Source organism: Panonychus citri, unplaced genomic scaffold (assembly GCF_014898815.1).
Source record: "Panonychus citri isolate SS breed McGregor unplaced genomic scaffold, ASM1489881v1 Contig00130, whole genome shotgun sequence".
Taxonomy (NCBI): domain Eukaryota; kingdom Metazoa; phylum Arthropoda; class Arachnida; order Trombidiformes; family Tetranychidae; genus Panonychus; species Panonychus citri.
In genome coordinates, this window is record NW_026515535.1 from 91,480 (window position 1) to 112,473 (window position 20,994).

Below are 20,994 nucleotides of genomic sequence, written 5' to 3' on the forward strand. Positions count from 1 at the left end.
TACTCATTTAATTAAATTTAATTGTAAACAATTAAGATTGAAATTAACGGTGATCCGGTTGAGTCGTTGAAATGAATTAACAACCTTCCGGCTAATTGATAATTAATTGTTGGAAAAAAATTAATCTTAATCTGTTTTCCAATTGAAACAATCAAGAGTAACAATTAGAGAGAGAGAGAGAGAGAGAGAGAGAGAGAGAGAGAGAGACTTTGATAACAGTGATAATTAACGTTAATTTCTCACTAATTAATCATTTTCTCGGTTAATCCATCAAACTAATTAAAAGACAATTTAATCTCACAACATAATCAGTTAATCATTTTGTTGTTGATAATTTACCTTTCAAATTTAAGAAACGGATGTTTTCATGTTGTTAAATTAAATCGTTAATGGTTAACAACAATTAAGAAAAAATCAATAGTCACAAATTTAACTAAACATTATGATCAATGGTTATTATCCTAATCTATTGGTTGATTTTTTGTTGGAGAGAGAGAGAAAAAAAATTAACTGATTGTTTGATTAACATTAATTAATAGACATTATTCAATTTAGACAGATTGATAATCATCGCAATTGGACAATCTAAATTGAAGTAGCAATTTAATTTTGTCTACTAATTTTTGTACCCTCAGGGTGTTTGCAACAGTGTGTCCCAATATCTGTATAATTAACAGATTTGATTGACATCTCAAGTGATTAAATTTAATCATTGGCTTTCCGCTTCATTATCAGCTTATGATTTTTACATGTTACCAAGAGTTGGATAATCTTTTGATTGATTAGTTTATAATTGAATTTGTTTAAATTACTTCATCATGAAAATCACAACAATTTATCTTGATTTTCCCATTTTCTAGTTCAATCCGTAATTAGATCTCACAATTTAAATTGTTTCACTATTGTTGGATTAATAAGAGTGTCACTAATTCAATGTTCGTAATTGTGACAATCCATCATTTGATTAAATCGATTGTTCCTCAACAATTAAGATGATCGTTTTTCCATCTCATATTAGAACCTTAGAATTGGATAATTTTAAATCATTTCCAATTGATGATTAGATTTGATGACTCAAAATCTCACGTCTCCATTGATCGTGATATTTTGTTAATCAAGTTAATTTTTCTGGTTAATAGTTAACTCTTAGGATGGATTCTCATTGAGACCATTTCTTTAATCATCTATCGGGTTAATCAAATTGTCCATCATCACTTGTCCAGTTTGAAGAAGAATAAAAGATTTGAAGGATTCGATTTTTTTCTTTCCTTAACTCCAATCAATTTGATTCCATTGTCATTGGAAGAGAAAAAGATTCTCTCTGAATAGAAGTTCATATAAGATGATCAGAGAATCCATGATAAACATGATCAATTTGTTTCTTTTCTCTTCTGGTAAAATGATACATTTTCCTGGAACCATTAAAGAAAAGTGAATTGGAGATTCACTTTAATCATCAGGCTTTAGGGTTGGGTCGCTGATTAATTCATCGTTTACAGGTTATTCCAATGATCCTTTTGCTTGTTTGGTTGAAATCCCAAGATAGTTTTTAGATCTGAAATAGAAATGATTTACAATTTTCAATTTATCCAATCAATAACAAAATGATAAATACAAAGGTAATTATCTAGTATTAGGGAGCAATTAAGGTTATTGATTTAGGATAGGATCAGAAAGAAAACAAAGTGAATTTAATTTTAAAAGTTAAATCGAGGGAAAAGAGGTGAGATCAGAAAGACAATTATAACAGCGCTAATGGAATATATAAAGTACAATTATCGTAATTGTTAATTGTACACATATTACAGTCATTAATTTCTGATGTAACTTGAATTCAAAAATTCTATTGTTGACTGTTTATCAGCGCTTCATTTACACAATAATTTAGGCAATGGCATCGTTTCCTTTTCCTTTTTTTTGGTTCGATTTGATTTCTTTCATATTGTTTTCTTTTTTTTTCTTGTTTTCATCTGGGAATGCAAATGAAATTAGTGACCATTGAAGGTCAGTTTAACTGGTCAACTGTTCTTGAATCATGGAAACAAGAGGAAACCAAACTGATTGGGGTATTTTTGATATGCACCAAGTTAAAAGACCATGAGGCCAATATCCTGGTGTCCGTGAGCTTTTACCAATGGTTTGAACAGCTGATTCAGCGAAAGTTGATGTTGAAGGAAATAGTAAACTAGGTGTGGTCAGAATGTTATTGAAATCATTTTCTTGAGATGGACAACAATAACCAGGCATAACTGATTGAACAATGATCCCTTTATCTTTATACTCGTAGTTAAGTGAACGGGAAAAATAGTCGATAAAAGCCTTGGAGGCTGAATAAGCTGACATTAAAGGCAATGGATGGTAAGCTGCGATCGATGAAATATTTACAATGATTCCTTTCTCCCTGGAAACCATATCTCTTAGTACAAGTTGTGTCATAAATAAAACGGAGGCCATGTTAACATTGAGAAGCCTTTGCAAATAATCAGAATCATTAGACAAAAATGGTGAAGGTCTTGATGGCATAACACCAACATTGTTAATCAGAATACCAATTTCTTTGCCTCTAAGCTTTTGTTCAATTAACCGATAAATTGATGGACCTTCATTGAAATCAGCTGAGATTTGTTCCACTTCAACATCAAAACGATCTCCTAAACGAACAAATAACCAGAAATGATGGATGATAAAGGAACCAAGGTAAATTAGAGTGAGAGAGAGAGAGAGAAAAAATTAGAAGTAAATTAGTAAATTAGTTTACGCGCCGCGTTGAACGCGGTATTTTTAAGTGATCAGGTTTAAATTCATCTTGATAAGATGATGATGATGATGGAAAAATATTAAAGAAGATCAAGTAATAAGGTAATTAATTAACATTTGAAGAAAATAATAGCCCAGCCAAATATAATCCTTAATTGGTATCCAAAAATAAATGCCTCATGATGGCCCATCACCACCTTTCCTTGATTATCAATTAGAATCTATTTCCATAGTAATAACATATAAAACTCAACCCATAATAATCATCATCAATCAGATGAGTTAGATGGTTTAACACTGATAATCAGTGACTGATTACTGGTCAATTGGTTAACAAGATACTTACTAATCTCATCTCCAGTGGATTGTAATTTCATCATATCACGAGCAATCAGAACAATATTCAAGCCTCTTTCAGCCAAAGCGAAAGCATAACCACGGCCAATCCCTTCACTACCACCAGTAATCACTAAAACAAAAAAAAGAAGGGAGAAGTGAAGACAGATTAATAGAATAAAATGAGATAATTATCAAAGTAAAATAGATAATCATCATCATCATGTTTGTAGAATTTTTAATTACTAAATGATAATAAAAAAAAAGGTTAAAAAGAAGAACACAAATAGAAGAAGAGAAAATAAAAACCCAAGGTACTAAAAAGGAAAGGAAAACAGAAAACAATTGAAACCAGAAATAGATTGAGGGTGGATTAAGATCAATTAGAGTGATTATATATTGGGAAAAGGGACAATCACATTTTATGTGATTAACATGATTTGTGATGATGGAAAAGTGATTAACTTACCTGCCCATTTACCATAAGATGAAAGATCCGTTGGTGATACTCTAGGCCATAGGTATGTTTTCACCCCAATTGTGAGATCGCCAATGAGAGAGATACTTTTTCTTGTCGCATAGTAGATTCCAAGAATTAGGAGAGTATCTCGATAACCGTAAAAAGATTTAGATGATTGATTAAAGAGTAAATCAAAAGAATCAACACCAGCCATTAAATGAATTTCACTGAAGTAATAAAAGAAAAGAATAAAAACCAAGAGAATCAGCTGGATAACTGGTCTCATTTTATTCTCTTTTTAGAATAGAATTTTTTTTTTCTTCTCTCTTTTTTTTCTCTCTCTTTTCTCTTATTTTTCTCTTTTCTCTTTTCTCTTTCGGTTCACTTTCTTTTCTCTCTCGATCAAACTCACTTTCGTATCTTTTTATTTTCTGTTTATATTTTTATTCTTCGGTGTTTTCTCTTCATTTCTCTTCAATTGTCATCAACAATCACTTGTATTCTTTATACTGATCATCATTGCAAAATTTTTTCTCATCTTAATTTTTTTTTCTTCTTCCAGGTAAGTTTCTTTTTCTCTGTCTATGTTTACATCTTTCTCTTTCTGGTAACCGGTTAGTTTTCTCGAAAAATTCATTTTCTCTTCATAAATTGTTAGTTAAATTGTGCCTTTTTCTTTTCCATTGATTCTGTTGATTGGAAATTATTTAGCTTCCGATCATTTTATTAATTATATCCACTTTAACCTGTTTATATTGGAATGATTGAGATGAGTCTCTCTGTCTTTGCTCTCTCTCACTCTTTATCTTTATCTTTCTCTCTCTCTGTCCCATGTTAATTTGCCCTTTATCTGTGATTTAGTGATTGATTATCGTACTTCTAATTTCTTTAATTGGTTTAAGTGGTGTGGAAATTGTGATTTAACGGAAAGTGTCACAACTTAAGGGTCTTGATTTGGTTCTTTTGCCCTCTTTAGATGTGTCAACATTTTATCCATTTTCTAACCAAGTTGATTATCTTGAAGATCAAATTTAAAACAATTTAGTGATTGTTTTCTTTTCCAGTTTCTTTTTTGTTTCTTTATTGAAATAATCAATATTCATCATGGACAAATCACCATCCGATAAATCAACCGCTCGAAGAGTATCCAAAATGGGCTTCATTGGAGGTGGAAACATGGCCTATGCTATAGTCGTTGGTCTCATTAAATATGGTTTGTTAATTATTCTTCATCTCAATCTAACATCGAATCAATTTCTTGAATCGAATAAAAATTTGATAATTTTTTCTATTTCAGGAAAAGTTGAACCTTCAACCATCATCATCAGCACTCGAACTACAGCCAGTGGAGAGAAATTCAGTAAACTCGGGTGTCAGGTGACAACTAAAAACGCTGATCTGGTTAAAGAAGTCAAAGGCTCTGGTACCGATGGTGCAATATTTTTATGCGTTAAACCAATACAATTTACCGAGAATCGGTCAACCTTTCGTGCACTTCTCAGCTGTTTCGATGGACACATAGTATCCGTAATGGCTGGATTAACCATAGAAAGTTTGGAAGATGTTCTTGGAAAAGGATTAAACATTGTCCGAACAATTCCAAACACTGGTGTTCAAGTTGGTGCCGGAGTTTGGGCTTGTTCAGTGAGAAACAACTATTCAGGTTTCGAGAAGCTTCAAAATATTGCATCAACAGTCTCCTTCTTCCCAGTAGTTGAAGAGAAGCTAATTGATATCATCTCAGGACTCAGCGGAAGTGGAATAGCATTTGTAAGATTATATGTATATCAACATAGACAAATTGGTCCTTCTGTTTCCTCTCTCTCTCTCTAAAATGTCTTCCAGTTAAATATCACTTTCCCTCTTTGGCTTAACGACTTTTCCTCTCTTTCTCTCTCTCTCCATCTTAATCTAAATTAGATTTACACAGCAATACAAGCATTAAGTGATGGTGCAGTTAAAATGGGATTAGATCGAACCCTGGCAACTCGAATTGCTGCTGCAACTGTCATTGTAAGAGACGATTTTCTCCCACCCATTATCTTCAATGAACTTTGACAGATTTTCCCATTTTATTGTTCTTTTATTCCAATGTGTATACATTTCGATATTTCTATTTAACTTGTAAATTCATTTTCTATTCTATTTTCTGCATCTTCATCTCTTCTTCGCATCAAGGGAGCTGGTAAAACAGTTCAAGAGACAGAGACTCATCCATATGTTTTACGTGATAATGTTTGCTCACCCGGAGGAACAACTATTTATGGAATACACTCTTTGGACAAAGCCGGATTCAGTGGTATATTAATGGATGCGGTGGAAGCTTCAACAGTTCGGTGTAAAATAGTCGCTCAAGGGAAACAAGATAAAAAATAGACAATTTAATTGATACAAAATGATTCGTTTGGGGATAAACAAAAACAAATGTTATCTCATTTATCGCATCACCAGCAATCAAGTGCCTCAATCAATGTTATTATTTTTTTTCGTATACATATTAATCGTGTCTAATTCAGCATAATACTTATCATTTATGTTTTTCTTGCCAAATTAATTTAAACAATTGGACCAATATATCAACTATAGCACACACACACATAATATCAAAGTTAATCAACTTTAACAATATATTTTGAAGGATTCATTCATTATCTGTATCATTAGAAATCTTTAAAAAACTGTCAACATAATCAAAAGAAAATTTTCCAGTTTAATTGGATAATTTTTACTTTCTTTTGATAAATTAACTTGTGTAAAGTATTGCTAATAATCAACAATAATGTTCACTCAATCAAGTAGATGATTCATCAGAATTATTCTGAGTAAGAAATCCTAATAATCGTAAATAATTTACTTTAACAGCATGAGAAATGAATCTAATTACTCGTCCATGTAATTTAAGAATCGGAACTGCCAGTGTAATTGTTTCATCGGATCCATTCTGATTCTTAATTAATTTACATTGTATAACATAAGAACCATTATCCAAATTGATCATTTCCTTTTCCTTGGCACAATTAATTTCACTTCCTTGGAGTACTAATTGATGAAATCTTTCCAAATCAACGGTTATAATCAAATCATCGGGAAGATGAGGTAAAATTATGGGAAATCCTTCGGACATTAATCTAAATTGTGACTGTTTTTGCAAATTGACTCGTTCGAAAACTCCAACACCAACATGGATAATCTGTTGATTAAAAGAATATGTAAGTTTAAAAAAATGACAAGTTCGAAATTGGAAAATTAAATTATTCTTACATTTAGTTTATCAGAATTGTCGATAATTATCCTTTTGGCATCTTTCGTGACAAAATGTATCCTTTTGTTAATCTCGGACGATGAAACTAATTGTTCACAAGGAAAATCATCAGGTAATTTAAATGTTTCCTTAATTTCCAACCAATCTGGATCATAAGAATTTAAGAATTTCAGTTTAATTGATTCATCAACTTTCTGTCTATGATAAGGTAAACTTGATTCCCATGGAACTTGATCATTTTTCCTAATTAAAGCGATAAAAAATCCACCATTATTAAAATGATGAGGTAAAATTCTGAGACATCGATCAATACCAATGGAATCAATATTCTCAGGGGGAAACATGGATTCCAATACTTTTTCATCATTTTTCTCTGAATAATCAGATATTATCGATCCATCGGGTTGCATTATTTTCCACCTTGAAAGACCATGAATACAATTTAACGAAGGAAACATTTGGTGGCAATCAACTAATTCCAGGGATCCATTTGATTGATTGATCAGGGAAGCGATAACTGCTTCATTTTCAACTGGATTAAGGCTACAAGTTGAATAGACAATTAATCCATCCTTTGCAAGGAGGGTTACAGCTCGTTTGATTATCTTTAATTGGTTAAAATGGAAACGGTGGAAAAAAATTGGATCCCAAATTTTCCAGACTCCATGATTTTTCCTAACGGTTCCATCGCCGGTACAAGAAACATCACAAAGAATCCGATCAAATTTATGGTAAAATGTTGGTAAATTGTCATCTTGAAGTGGAGGAAAATTGGAAGCATTTCCTTTGGTAATAATTAACTGGGGATAACATAAATGTTTCGCATGGACAATTAACTTGGCAACTCTGGTTGTTTCAATATCGTTCGCAATCAAACAGCCCGTTATGTTGGTTAAAGGTGAAAATGAGTTTAATTGTTGTAATGCTTGGGTTGTCTTGGAACCAGGTGAGGCACACATATCAAGAATTGAGTGATTCGGTTTAATATCAAGAGACAATATTGGAATCATTGAAACAGCTTCTTGGAAATAAACTGATCCGGAAAATTTTCCACTTTTGGCAAAAAAACCGAAACTTGACTTATTAAGAGGAGCATCACGGCCAAAGTAATAAGCTAAACCCTCCGGGTACCAGGGATATTTTGATAAATACTGTTTACCTGGAAGAGAAAAGAGAAAGTTTGTTATGTTAGAAATGGAAAAATTGTAAATTCTAAAATTAGAATTCATTGTTTCTAACCGGAAGTATCAACAAACCATTCCGATGATGCTTTGGTTTCCATGTATTCTTTTACCAAGAGATGTTGATTAAATGGATTTTTATTAACACGAATTGATGTTGGTAATGGTTCCCTCATGATGGTCATTAATTGATTCCATTCATTTTCATCTTTAACCATTTCTTGAGCCTTTAGGAATTGTTCAAATGGTTCATTTTTCAATTCATCCAATGGTAGAAACTGATTAGCATCTTCATCTTCATCTTGGTTAACACTAGATAACTTAACTCTCTCTAATCTGTTGTAATTGTTTCGCCTTAATTGAGTGTTAAACAACCGTTGAGACTGTTGGAAATTAGCTGATGATAAAATAAATCGACTAAATTGATTAAAGTAACAACGAGTAATCAACTGTGATGGTTGATAAACATTGTTACAAATTGGGAAAATTTTTCTTGAAATCATTTGGTTTTTGGGGTCAATTCATGTGGTTAGCTGGTTTGTCGATTGAATTTACTAATCAATCAACGAATGGCAGTTAATGTTAACAACGAAAATCAAAATTGATCACATTTAACTATGAGAATTAACAAATTTACCAAAGAAAAAGCAATCAACTACAGGGTGATAAGAGGTTAAGCCTAAACAGCCAGAAATGGGATCAAGTCTTAATGAATTGAATCCAATGTTAATTCAGTTAAAGGCAAATTTTGAGATCAAAATCCAGAAGCACTGATACCACATGAGATATTTTCACATGAAAAAGAAAACTGAATTTTCTGAAACGATTTTTAATTATTTCACTAGTATTTCTTTTTTTACTATTTAATTGATCACTTTTCATTAATTAAATAAGAATTCACTAATTAGAGTTGAAAACTGATTAAACTTTTCTCTCTGGTTATTTAGACTATTTATAGTGATTTAACACTGTAGACCCTGGCGTTTCGCCAGAGTATTTGGCGGTTTATTTGAGATTTCACTTAGTTCATTCTCTTCAACAGATCATTAAGCTCTGCGAAACATTTGTCCAGTTCCCACCACGACCAATCATGGCATTTTTCCAACATTAGTGTCGCTATTTGATTGTCTCTTTTTCCAAATAGTCCACTTAATCGTTTTATTAAAATGCATGGGATACGTTTAGGTCTTTTCCTCTTGTTTCCCATCATTATTCGTAAGAATTCCGGTGCTTCTTTGTTGAATATTAGCCATTCAGCTTTTTCTACAGCATTTTTAATCAGTAATTTATTGTCAATTTGACATATAATTGGTTCTATTTCTTCCTCTTCCAGTAGCTCGTCACATTGAACTCGTTTGTATTGAATCATCACAAGATCATTTCTTTCACGGTCTACGTGAATATTTTTCATATATGATTTGAATGAAGGATCTATTCTTATGACCATTCTTTCCGTTATCTCAATGTTATTCAGCCAAGATTGAAAAAGTATTCTCACATTTCGTAAGTCGTCAGTTAATCGAAAGTGCTTGTGTGTTTGGGCATCTCGTTGACATAATATTCCTTCGTTCTTGACATCAATGTTCATTCTTTTGATCGAGTTTAGCTCAATATGCATTTCGTTCACAATGATTTTCCGATCGTTAATATTGTTTAGAAGGCCTCTTAGTCCCTTTATCATAGGATAATCATCATCATTACTTTCATCCACCATACTTAGACTTTTCCAGATGAAGGTGTGGGCCGGATTCTCAAGACCAAGCACATAACTCCACCAATCCGACACATAACCTGCGAGTATTTCATTCGCGATTCGCTTCCGACCAAGTAATAATATTCTTTTAAATGAAGCTTCATAATTTTGCCTCTTAAGCCAATATAATGGTGTCCATGGTTCAAAGATGTTTATTAACTTCGCTTTAAGTACACGATTTATCACTTCAATATCCATCACTGACATTCTAACCCTCTCTCGCGGTGACAATACCGTTTTCGTGGGTAACTTGAACTGTTCAATGTAGGTCGGTGGTCTCGCATCAAAGCCAAGTATCGTTCTCTTCGTACTATTCACACTTTTCCCCATCCTTTCCAAGTTCCATTTCCATGTTTTTAGATCATTGAGCTCTAGATTGACAAGTTTTAATGACCATTTCAGTTTCTCATAAAAAACCGTTTTTTCATCCACCAGAATGAAAATATCATCCGCATACGTGAGAATCTCCAGACCTTGAATTTTTTTCATTTCTTTAACCACAATACTCATCGCTACATTGAAAAGTGTCGGCCCTAGAGACGTCCCCTGTGGTGTACCCTCATCATCTGGTATTAGCTCGTAGCCTTTTTCGGTTTTTAGTCGGGTACTTCGATTTGTCAGAAAACTTCTCACCAACGATAGATCTTGTTTATCAATCGTCGTTGTCTTTAGTTTCTCGATTATCTTTTCTCTGGATACTTTATCAAATGCTTTCGCCACATCCATGGCAAACAGAGTCTTACCCTCATGCAGACCTTTTAAAATCTTTATCCAAAGTTGCTCTCTGTTTCTTCCAGATAAATAGGCAAACTGATTCTCCTCCTCAATTATCTCGGTTATCGAATCCTTTATTCTCATTAGAAGTATTCGATCGACCATCTTCATTAAATGAGATTGTGTACGAACGATTCGATAACTTCCATCCGGTTTGGGAATTCTGGTCCCACCACTAATCTTCAACGCTACAGGTATAAGACCATTCCTAAGGATCGCATCAAGGGCACCAGTTACCAACCCAATATTCAGTCGCTTGAATCTTCGCCATTCGTTTACAGTTTAATCATCAGCGTTTCCCGACGACGTCTTTGAGTTGAATCTTCGACACCATTCTACTTCCTCTTGCATTAAACCATACGCAAAGTGATTCCTTGTTTCAGTCGAGTGTATCTGCTCAAATTCATAAATGAAGTGTCTCTCTAATCTCTCTTTTAGTTCATTAACCTTGATATGTTGAAGTTTTAATGATTTGTATTTCCACCAGAATTTTTTTGTCTTCATTGTCAATTTTAGATGGTTTTTTGCTGCCTTATATACTTGTAGTCGATAGTCTAGATCTCTTGTTATTGTAAAATTGTTTTCTTGTCTTAGACGTTTTGTCATCCGTCTCCCTTCGTTGTCCGATTCCCTTCGTTGTTCTCCATTGGTATTGTCGTTTTCCTTGACATTAGTGGAGCCATTAGAATCTGTTTTATCCCATTATCTACAGCATCCAATTCCGTGAAATTACACCAAGGTCTCAATTTCAATCTAGTGGATCTTATTTTTGTCAACAATTTTACGATGAGTGCACAATGATCTGAGAGTTCATTACTTTCAATAACTTGTTGACTTGTTACGATAAACGGGAAGTTGGCTAGAATACAGTCAATGGCCGAGTGATTCCCATTTCTGTTCCTCCTGGTGAAATGATTGCCATTAATTGTCAAGACCGACCGAAAATTGTATTTTATCAGCTCGTTTTCCAATGCTTTCCTCGACCCTTCAACAGTATAACGATGGTTTCTCACCTTCGGGCTCCAAATTGCCGATTCAACGTTTAGATCTCCTCCAATTATCATAGGTTGATCGGTTGTTGCTGCTACGAGTTCTCGCAATATTTCCAGAGTTTCATTCTTTTCAGGCTTATTGTAAGCCGAAACAATCCATATGTACTGTTTGTTGATCTCCAACATGACCATTAGTACCGAATCACTGAAGCTGTAGGTTCGAATCACATTAATATCTTCACTAACAAGAATCGCGGCCTTAATTGTCATTGCTTTTCGCTTGGAGACATTGATGTTTACCATTGTATTGGTCGTTTCACTTAGTATCGCGATTCTACCCCAGCCACCATTCACCCACTGTTGACACTTTATTAATGTTTTCACCCGACGATTGATGTTAAGTTGCATTAATTCTATTTTCATCACGTTTATTGGTCTTTTTGTAACAACATATAATTATTTTAGTTGAATCATTATCTTGTTTGCATTGAATTTTAGAATTGTACGGTTGAAATAGAGGAGTGTAGGAGAAGGAGAAGGGTTACAATTGCTTGACATGAGGTTAGTAGTGAGAAATTAGTATTAATTTGGACTTGATTTAAGTTTATTAGTGGGAAGGTATTTGTTGGTATGAATGCTGGTTAGTCCATTGGTTTGTTGCAGCAGCTGATGGTTTCCAATTTGTTGCTCCATCTTTCGGCTTAGTTTTGAGGATCGACGGTTGAGGTCATGAGGCACAAATAATTGTAAGTGTTGATCTGGCCATTGACGTAATCATCGCAGATTTCATTTAACGAGACGCAGGTTGGGTGATTGCTCGGATGGTTGTAGGGTCTGCCTCTAAACAAGCATGTTCGGCACTCAGGACGAGCATTACAATAGTAAGAGATTCCATGGTATGGTCTGTTGCAGACGGAACAAAGGTAAGCCAAGGTGCAATCATGGTTAATCATTTCACTTTTCGGCCAAATTAGATGACAGGATAAGCATTGTCTATACCCAATATCATCAACCACAAAAGCTGTCGCATCGTTTTCCAAGGTCAACATCCAGTTGTTGTCAGCCATTAATTCCCTTTGATTCGTTTTCAGTGAAACCATGTGGTAACCGCCAATTGGTTGCTCTAATCGCGCCGATATTTCATAGAATCCAAAATTATCTATCAGATCGTTGACAATGATTTCAGAACTCAATCTGTGTGTCCCTTTGTAGGCCAGGTTGAAAAGTGGAACCTTGGTCATACTCTTAACACTAACAGTCCCACAATCTTCTTGCCGATGAATCGCAAGTTCCAATTCTTCACGTTGGTCTTTCAATATACTGAAAAGCATTTCCCGAGGTTCATCATTTATTGTAATACCCGATTGGATCCATTCATTAACCACAGGATTGTCAGTCAACAGTCGGCTGATCGTGTCCACTTGGTCAGTATCATCAAAGGTCAATTTAATGTCCAGCAGTGCAAGTGCCGGATTCATGTTCTTTGTCATAAAATGTAGGGTATTCGGAGGACCACGATTGAAGCCACTGTTGCTTCTGGCGATTATTGGATAGCCAATTGTCATTTCTGGAGCACAATTGTAATTGGAAAGGAGGAAAAGATTAATTAACTAATTAGTAAGAAACAGGAAGAAGATAATGATCACTAAAGCAATTATTGAGTTAGAAGAACGTGATTTATGATAGTGCTTGTTGCTAAGGGGAGTTGACTTTCACAGTTAGAGTCGACATCTGGTGATCAATCATCAACTTCCCACTTTCATTAATTTCATTCCCATTGTTTTCAATTACTGGTATCTTGACCATTATCAGGCCTTTTAACCCTCGCTGTTTTATCAGTTCCCTTCTTTTTTCCTGAACATTTTCGTCGTCATCCAAAGCAATCCATCGTTTCATCATTTCTGGTTCCGGAAGATCATAAAGTTGAAAGCATTTTCCTTCCAGACGGATAACGTTTCCATCTCTAGTGTTCAGCCGATTCCTTAGCGTTTTTGGAATAAATAGTAGGACAACCACTTCATCCTTATAGTCATAAACTTGTATGTTCTTGATATCATCAGGCGTGAGTCGGTACAAGGCCAATAATTTTCTTTTGATCTTTTCTTTCCTTCTATCATACAGATTACCACCAAACCAGACCATAACTTGTGAGAGATCATCACCGTTCAGCAGTTCCACGCCCGCTCTTTTTAGCTCATTATATTCATTCATCCTGTTGTATTCATGGTTATAAAGATACTAAGGAAAATTCACAATTTATATTAATTATCAGCAACAGTAATTTAAACTAGACAATTTAAGAAAAAATCAGCTCTTTTTACTGTTTATAGAATATCGCTGCTCGAAGGACATCTGGTGGTTGGTTATTAATTAATACCTGCCATGCAACTATCCGAATTATATCATGATGTTGGTGTAGTCAGTATTTCAGTGCCTCAAGTTAAAGTTTTATTGGTGACTTCAGTAGATGAAAGAAATATCTTCAAGCTCAAGGCTCAAGTACAGCAAGGATTGAGTGATACCCCTTTTTCTAGCGCTTTAGTATTGAGAGGCCATAAATGTGTACGAGTCATGGTACAGGAAAGTGACTCCGTCAACCAGTTGATCGGATTGTTGGAGTCAAAGGGACATTCAGTGCAGATTGGTCAAATATATGCACCAACACTCAAATTTCTGTTACCAACTCAATTGGCAGGAGGGGTGGAGACTCTTTATAAATTCCTTACTAATGAGCAGAGTGACCAGTACACAATCAAGAATATTACCCATGGGAATCGATTTACTTCTGTTATTGTTGAAGTTCCCACCGCCTACAGACAATCATTGACAAGTCCCATCCTAACAATTGAAGGATTTACAATTCAATTTTACGACTGTTTCTCCCTCAGATGTTGTGATTATTGCTCACAACTGGGACACACTGTTAAAAAATGTCGAAATCCCCCGTTGTGTGCCCAATGTGGTCAACGACATGTGACTCAAAGATGTCCCTGTGCTAATAAGGCGAATTGGCTCTGTTTCCGTTGTGGAAACCCAGGCCATTCCGCATATTATTTCAATTGTCCAAATTTTTCAAGAATGTTGATCCAGCAAATAAGAAAGTTTAATTGCAATTATGATAAGATTTTCTTGCCCCGTAGAAACTTGTTCTAGGTGAGTTACATTTTATTGTCTCATATTTTCAATAAATACATTAGTGTATTGATGATTTGTTTTTTCCATTTCATTTTTTAGTTTTTCCAGAAACAAGGGACAGTCAGTGCAGAAGGCCGAGTGGCCCTTTTTTCCGCGACAGTTAGAGCACGACCAGTTCTCTTTGGTAGTAGCTTCACATTTTCCAGGATGTGCGCCCCCACAGTAACCGCACGTGCGCTTGTATTTGCAGTTGTTTATCTTATGGTTCCATTGTGAGCAGTTCAAACATATTATTAGATTAAATTTATCAAAGATCTCCACCTTCTGATAGCCTGTTGTGATTCTACCACCAAACTTCTCAATATCGTTGCGCAGTATTGAGTTTACCACCAGTGTTATCTTGTATTTTCCTTCTTTTAGCGATATTGTCGATCGCCATTTCGCCTCATGTTTATCAGTCCATCGGTTATACCGTCTTAGTTTCTTCACCCATTCTTCAGCATTAAGTTCATTTATCTCAGAGTTAATGTAAATGTTTATCTGAGGATCTCTCAGTTTGGGAACTTCTATGTTCCACTCTTTTTTCTTGTAATCTGTTAGTTCTTTCATTAGTTTCTCACGAGCAGATTCTGATTCTACAATGAGCTTAATCCCAGTTCGTAACGGAATAGTTTTTTCAATGAAAAGATGGTTATTACCCTCTTTTTCGTAGAAGTCAGCGAAAATACGTTTAGTCGTGAAGCCATCAAGCTTTTCATCATTTTCTTTGATTGTGATGTTTAATGACGGTTTTACTGGTAGTTCAGTGACGTCCAGCCAGTTCTTCGGTCGTTTCTTGATGAGAGAGTAACTCAAGAAAACATTCTGTCCTTTATCATCCTTTCTTTCCGTCATCGGATCCGTTTGTTTTCCCATGTCTTTGCTGATTAAGGAGATCTCACTGGTGAGATTACTCTGTTTCAGAAAGAGTGAGATCAGTGACAGATCTTCGTTGTTAATATTACCATTTGGTGTGGTTTCAACAAACATCTGTAGTTTAGTAAGAGTTTCTTTGATCATCATCTCGTCCAATGTCCTAGACCATTCATTGAAGATCTTGTCCTCAGGAACCTCAAGTCTTCGAAGTGATGATAGTAGTTGTTCTACCGTCATACCCTGTAATGCAAGATGTAGTATCCCATTATTACTTGTAAATCAATAGACAAGACTAATGTCCCTTTTGTAAATTGTATCATGTATAATTAACAGAGAGTCTTACTTCCTCATCTTCCATTTCACTGTCATAAGTTATATTAGGTTTTTTCGCGACCGGGCCCGATGAAAGGAGCTTGTTCAGCTCATTAGATCGTTTTTTTGGTCTCTTCGGTGATGTTTTTCGTGCTTCCATTATCCAAGAGATGCTTATGAGCAATATCAACAATACCTAGTTGGGTTGAATTTCTATTACATTTAGTCAATTATTGATTGTTGTTCTGCCAATGAATAGTAAATTGTGTACGTTTTGATAAGCAAGTTTTCTTTGGCAATCATGTAATCATCATTCGCTCCTTGCACAGCACAAGATGAAGAGTACAATGCAAGGTTGACAAAACTGAGTACAGATTATGATATGATTATAAAATAATTTGGTAAGACTTCGGATTAGGTCCGCACGTTTAGAGACCTGAAATTTTTTGTACATATAGCTCATGTCAAACTACATATTATGTGCGAGTTTGTATATGCGGAAAGATCTAGTTCCTGAGATACAGGGCTTCAAAGTTGGATTTTGCCATAGAGCTCTATGGGTAAAAATGAAGTTTTCCTGTATACATACTAATGCTTTTTACCTCTTGATTTTTGTATATGTTATACCTTATGGTATGATGTATTATCATGAAAAAAATTAAGACTCTAGCTATCACGGGTGATTACTTATAGTGTGTTCTTTATGAGACTTTATTCGTCTTTTACTATAATTAATGAACCACTGCATATAGAAGTACTCCCCTTGGTTGAACATCAAGTCAAGGTCACACAATAATGTCAAGGTCATCTCAAGGTCAAATTATGGTGAGTAGTCTATGATGTTTTTCGCTGGTAGAGATATGTATAATACGCTCGCTGTAGACCAGAATGATGTGTTTGGAGTATATACAAACTGGTATACGATAGATAATAAAATACAAATAGAAGTGATGCAGCCATGCGCAATCAGGTCTATGATTCATCAACCTTTCAGTAGATTCACGGAATCAGCAAAGAATATAATTTTTGATTTTCCGCTCCAAGTGGGTGTGGCTGCTAGCGGCCACACCCACTTGGGGGCGGGAGGGGTCAAAAAAATTTTCGCCGCGCCGTTTAAGTGCAGAGATGTTTAAGTGGTACTATCAAGCAATCTGTATAGCATATGATAAATATCACCATAGCTCTTTTATCTAGCTAGTACTATAAGGCGAAAGAGCTGAGTTTCTAACTGAACAGGTGTTGTTCACCTGGTGGCTGGAACTCCGTTACCAAAGAATGGTGAGCAGTTTAAGTTTTTATTTCCCGTATCCTCCTAAATCATGTACTCTGATCTTAAAGGCTACAATGATAACGATAAAAATTTGCATATACAACACATATACAGCATTGTCAGTTCAGTACGTTCTGGCGGTGTATAAATGCACCGATTATGTGTGATTCAATAGGTTATTTTATTACAAAACTACTTGCGAAAGTAAATGCAAATAGACTGTTTAATGACCTTGAGATGACTTTGACATTATTGTGTGACCTTGACTTGATGTTCAACCAAGGGGAGTACTTCTATATGCAGTGGTTCATTAATTATAGTAAAAGACGAATAAAGTCTCATAAAGAACACACTATAAGTAATCACCCGTGATAGCTAGAGTCTTAATTTTTTTCATGATAATACATCATACCATAAGGTATAACATATACAAAAATCAAGAGGTAAAAAGCATTAGTATGTATACAGGAAAACTTCATTTTTACAAATAGAGCTCTATGGCAAAATCCAACTTTGAAGCCCTGTATCTCAGGAACTAGATCTTTCCGCATATACAAACTCGCACATAATATCTAGTTTGACATGAGCTATATGTACAAAAAATTTCAGGTCTCTAAACGTGCGGACCTAATCCGAAGTCCAGCCAATAATTTCAATGATAAAGTTAATTGTGTTTATGTTAATTAATTAAACAAGAGTTTCTAAGTCCTCTTGTCAATCAAAACTAAAGATAACAGCAAACATTAACAATTAAGGAGATGATGAGAAATGAAAGGTAGCAATTAAAATGGAAAGGTATTTCACAATTAACTGATTATTAATCACAATTAAAATGACATTTCTACGGAGTACAAAAGTCGCAGTGATAGCATTTAAATCAAACATCAATATATCAATTAACGATCTGTGAGAGTGAAAACATTCAATTAGAGTAAACCTATCAATCGGTAAATACAAGAATTGATATAAATTAAATGTCAATTTTTCTTCTGAAATCTAATTTTCGATCACAGTCCACTCTTCGAGCCAATTCAGAGCAATTAAAAGGGCGACAATCCGTCATCAATTCACCCGTTGTTTCATAATTAAGGGCAAATTGATAACTATCTAAATGCTGTTTACAATTGACTGCAATCAGATGATAACGATTGACTTGAAACGGGAAGTAATTAAATTAGCAGAAAGCACTATTCTTACTCTTGAAATCTAATCTAATCACAACTAACTCTGCGAGCCTAGTTATCAACATGAAAATCCAATCAACAATAAAATACAACCTGAGTGGATTGTATCCAAACAGTATAGACTTCAACCATTGTATAGTTTTTCCAACCAACAATCAATATTGACAACCAGCGATTAACTGGATTCAGAGTAAATGAAGGTTGATGAATCTCAATATTAATCAATTTGTTGTCGTTTCATAATTAACTGTGAAAGATCAACTCATATCAATAACTTGCATTTTAACAACAATCATAAATTAAATTATAATCAATGACCTTTGATGATTTAAAGCTACATAATTAAGGGCAATGACAATTATCTAAATGTTGATTACAATTTAACTGTAATCAAATGATAGCGATTAACTTGAAACGGGAAACAATTAAATTATCAGAAATCACAATTAACTGACTAATGAGGAGAGATCGGTTTGTTTCTTTTTCTAACTAATCTGATTAACCAACAGATCCAACATTTCTAATGATAACAATTTAATCACAATCATTTTTAATGACAATAATATCAAACAACAATTAAGAGCTATAAAGATTTTAATTGCTTTAGTAGATTAATTGGTTGTAGGGTTAAAGGATTAATACATTCAAGCATAGTTTACCTGTAATTTTAGTTGTGTCAGTGTCAAGGGTAACAGTCAGTTTTGATTGATTCCGGATCAACACGATATAACTCGATACACTTAGTTAAGAATTTTTGTTCTTCACTCGAAAAAGTTCAAAAAGTCATTTGTTGTTCATTCAAAAGAAAGAGACTTAGACAGGTTATTTAGGCTCGGGAACTATATGACCAGAGATTTCTGGTCGAATAGGCTGTTCCGTGATAAGAAAGTTTGTTCCTCGGGGCGAGGCTTAAAATGCGTTTGGTACAAGCGCTTGATTTAAAAAATTGTGAGCCTGATGGACATGAAGCTGTCGCCTACAAATCTCTCATGCAGGAAGTAAATACAGTAAACTACCAGATAATGAGACTACCAGATAATGAGACAAATTTTTTCAACGGTCCCTAATCACGACTTTTCTCTTTCTTTTTTCTCTTTCTTTTCCGTTGTCATCACAATTACGACAACGTCGTCACGGCAATGGACACTTCGTAAGAATAGCTTATTTACACAGCAGTCTCATTATCTGGTAGTTTACTGTATGTTACCATTTATTTCACTGTATCATGGAACCGTTACCGTCAAGGGGTGTTCTATTATCGGCATTAGCAATCAACTGTATTCCTTTGACAACCCATTTCTTACGGACATTAAAATGGGATCAAGAACTTTCCTTGAAGACGAGGTTTCAAATGGTGAACCGAGTAAAGATCTGTACAAGAAGATGATTAAATTGGATCCTAACTCGTTATCATCAGAGGAAAAGTCAAAAGGGACAATAACCAAGTTAAAATATATGCAACTAAGGGAGCAATTAAGTTTCACATCAACTCTCGGATTCCGTATTGAAGGATTCAAGGTGAGCAATTAAAAAAGAAAAAAATAACTTTGTTTTTGAATAATAATTTTATCTCTCTCTCATCTTCAATTGAGCAGACAGAATCAAGACAAGCTACTAACAAAGAATTATTCTCAGTGAGAACTCGTGATGAGGTGAAAACCGTTTTCCAAGAATTTCTTCCTACTCGGCGGGACCAGTTAGATGCTCTTATTGGTCGTCTTCAATCTATGCAAAGGGAATTACAAAAATCAGTCTTTTTCTCGACCCATGAGATGATCGGTAGCTCTTTACTTATTGTCTATGATAAATCTAATGTTGGTGTTTGGATGATGGATTTTGCTAAAACACGGCCTTTACCGAAAGGTGTCACCATTGATCATGTTTCGCCTTGGATAGTTGGAAATCATGAAGATGGTTATCTAACTGGATTGCAAAATTTGATCGATATTTTGAAAGAAAACCAAGAGAAAGTAAATGACCCACAAAGATCGCATTCAATTTGACCTTTCAATTACACTGCGTTGCAAAGCATTAAGACCAACCGTTAATTTTGATAAAGTCAACTATTCTCTTCAATCCTTTGAAGAAAATAAATTTATTGTTATAAAACCATAAGAAATTATCATAATAATAATAATTAATTTGTAAAAAGTCGAAAAAATCAGAAAAAAGAAATTGATATACAGAGCATTTCACCAAGTTTCCAACAAGTTTTTCTAGAATAACTTTTTTGTTTTTGAGTGTTGAGACCCCATACTCGAGTTATGGTAGTTTGGGCCATACTCAATTATCATATTAAAGTCCTATATTAAGGTATATTAGGTCCTTTCGGTCATTTGGTGGTCACAATCGAATTCAATAGTAAATATGTTACCATTTATTTCACTGTATCATGGAACCGTTACCGTCAAGGGATGTTCTATTATCGGCATCAGCAATCAATGACCACCAAATGACCTTTGAGTCGTATCCTAACATAATGACCGAAAGGACCTAATATACCTTAATATAGGACTTTAATATGACAATTGAGTATGGCCCAAACTACCATAACTCGAGTATGGGGTATCAACACTCAAAAACAAAAAAGTTATTCGAGAAAAACTTGTTGGAAACTTGATGAAATGCCCTGTATTTTACTTGTTCACATAAGGGACAGATTA

At 34.5% G+C, this 20,994-nt stretch overlaps 4 protein-coding genes and 1 long non-coding RNA gene across 6 annotated transcripts; 3 read left to right on the plus strand and 2 right to left on the minus strand.

The window, feature by feature from the left end:
• Positions 1 to 1,669: 1,669 nt before the first annotated feature.
• Positions 1,670 to 3,897, minus strand: LOC128390876 (inactive hydroxysteroid dehydrogenase-like protein 1). The gene is made up of 3 exons (XM_053350648.1): positions 3,563 to 3,897; positions 3,104 to 3,226; positions 1,670 to 2,651 (listed from the first exon to the last, which is right to left on the minus strand). Exons 1-3 carry the CDS (start codon positions 3,837 to 3,839, stop codon positions 2,011 to 2,013), a joined length of 1,041 nt encoding a protein of 346 aa, XP_053206623.1. The 5' UTR covers positions 3,840 to 3,897; the 3' UTR covers positions 1,670 to 2,010.
• A 61-nt stretch (positions 3,898 to 3,958) lies between these two features.
• Positions 3,959 to 6,087, plus strand: LOC128390877 (pyrroline-5-carboxylate reductase 3-like). 2 transcript variants are annotated; one of them, XM_053350651.1, is made up of 5 exons: positions 3,959 to 4,115; positions 4,415 to 4,766; positions 4,851 to 5,323; positions 5,474 to 5,566; positions 5,732 to 6,087. In XM_053350651.1, the coding sequence occupies exons 2-5, from the start codon at positions 4,658 to 4,660 to the stop codon at positions 5,927 to 5,929; spliced, it is 873 nt and encodes a 290-aa protein (XP_053206626.1). In that variant the 5' UTR covers positions 3,959 to 4,115; positions 4,415 to 4,657; the 3' UTR covers positions 5,930 to 6,087. The 2 variants fall into 2 exon arrangements, with proteins under 2 accessions (XP_053206626.1, XP_053206625.1); XM_053350650.1 differs by having other exon boundaries at positions 3,965 to 4,115; positions 4,618 to 4,766.
• On the minus strand, positions 5,913 to 8,934 carry LOC128390875 (RNA cytosine C(5)-methyltransferase NSUN2-like). The gene is made up of 3 exons (XM_053350647.1): positions 8,055 to 8,934; positions 6,815 to 7,974; positions 5,913 to 6,743 (listed from the first exon to the last, which is right to left on the minus strand). Exons 1-3 carry the CDS (start codon positions 8,497 to 8,499, stop codon positions 6,345 to 6,347), a joined length of 2,004 nt encoding a protein of 667 aa, XP_053206622.1. The 5' UTR covers positions 8,500 to 8,934; the 3' UTR covers positions 5,913 to 6,344.
• On the plus strand, positions 8,802 to 19,209 carry LOC128390878 (uncharacterized). The gene is made up of 2 exons (XR_008325712.1): positions 8,802 to 8,934; positions 19,153 to 19,209. It is a non-coding gene; the product is annotated as an uncharacterized LOC128390878 (long non-coding RNA).
• A 322-nt stretch (positions 19,210 to 19,531) lies between these two features.
• Positions 19,532 to 20,526, plus strand: LOC128390905 (inositol-trisphosphate 3-kinase homolog). Its single transcript, XM_053350685.1, has 2 exons — positions 19,532 to 19,849; positions 19,927 to 20,526. Exons 1-2 carry the CDS (start codon positions 19,532 to 19,534, stop codon positions 20,332 to 20,334), a joined length of 726 nt encoding a protein of 241 aa, XP_053206660.1. The 3' UTR covers positions 20,335 to 20,526.
• Positions 20,527 to 20,994: the final 468 nt, after the last annotated feature.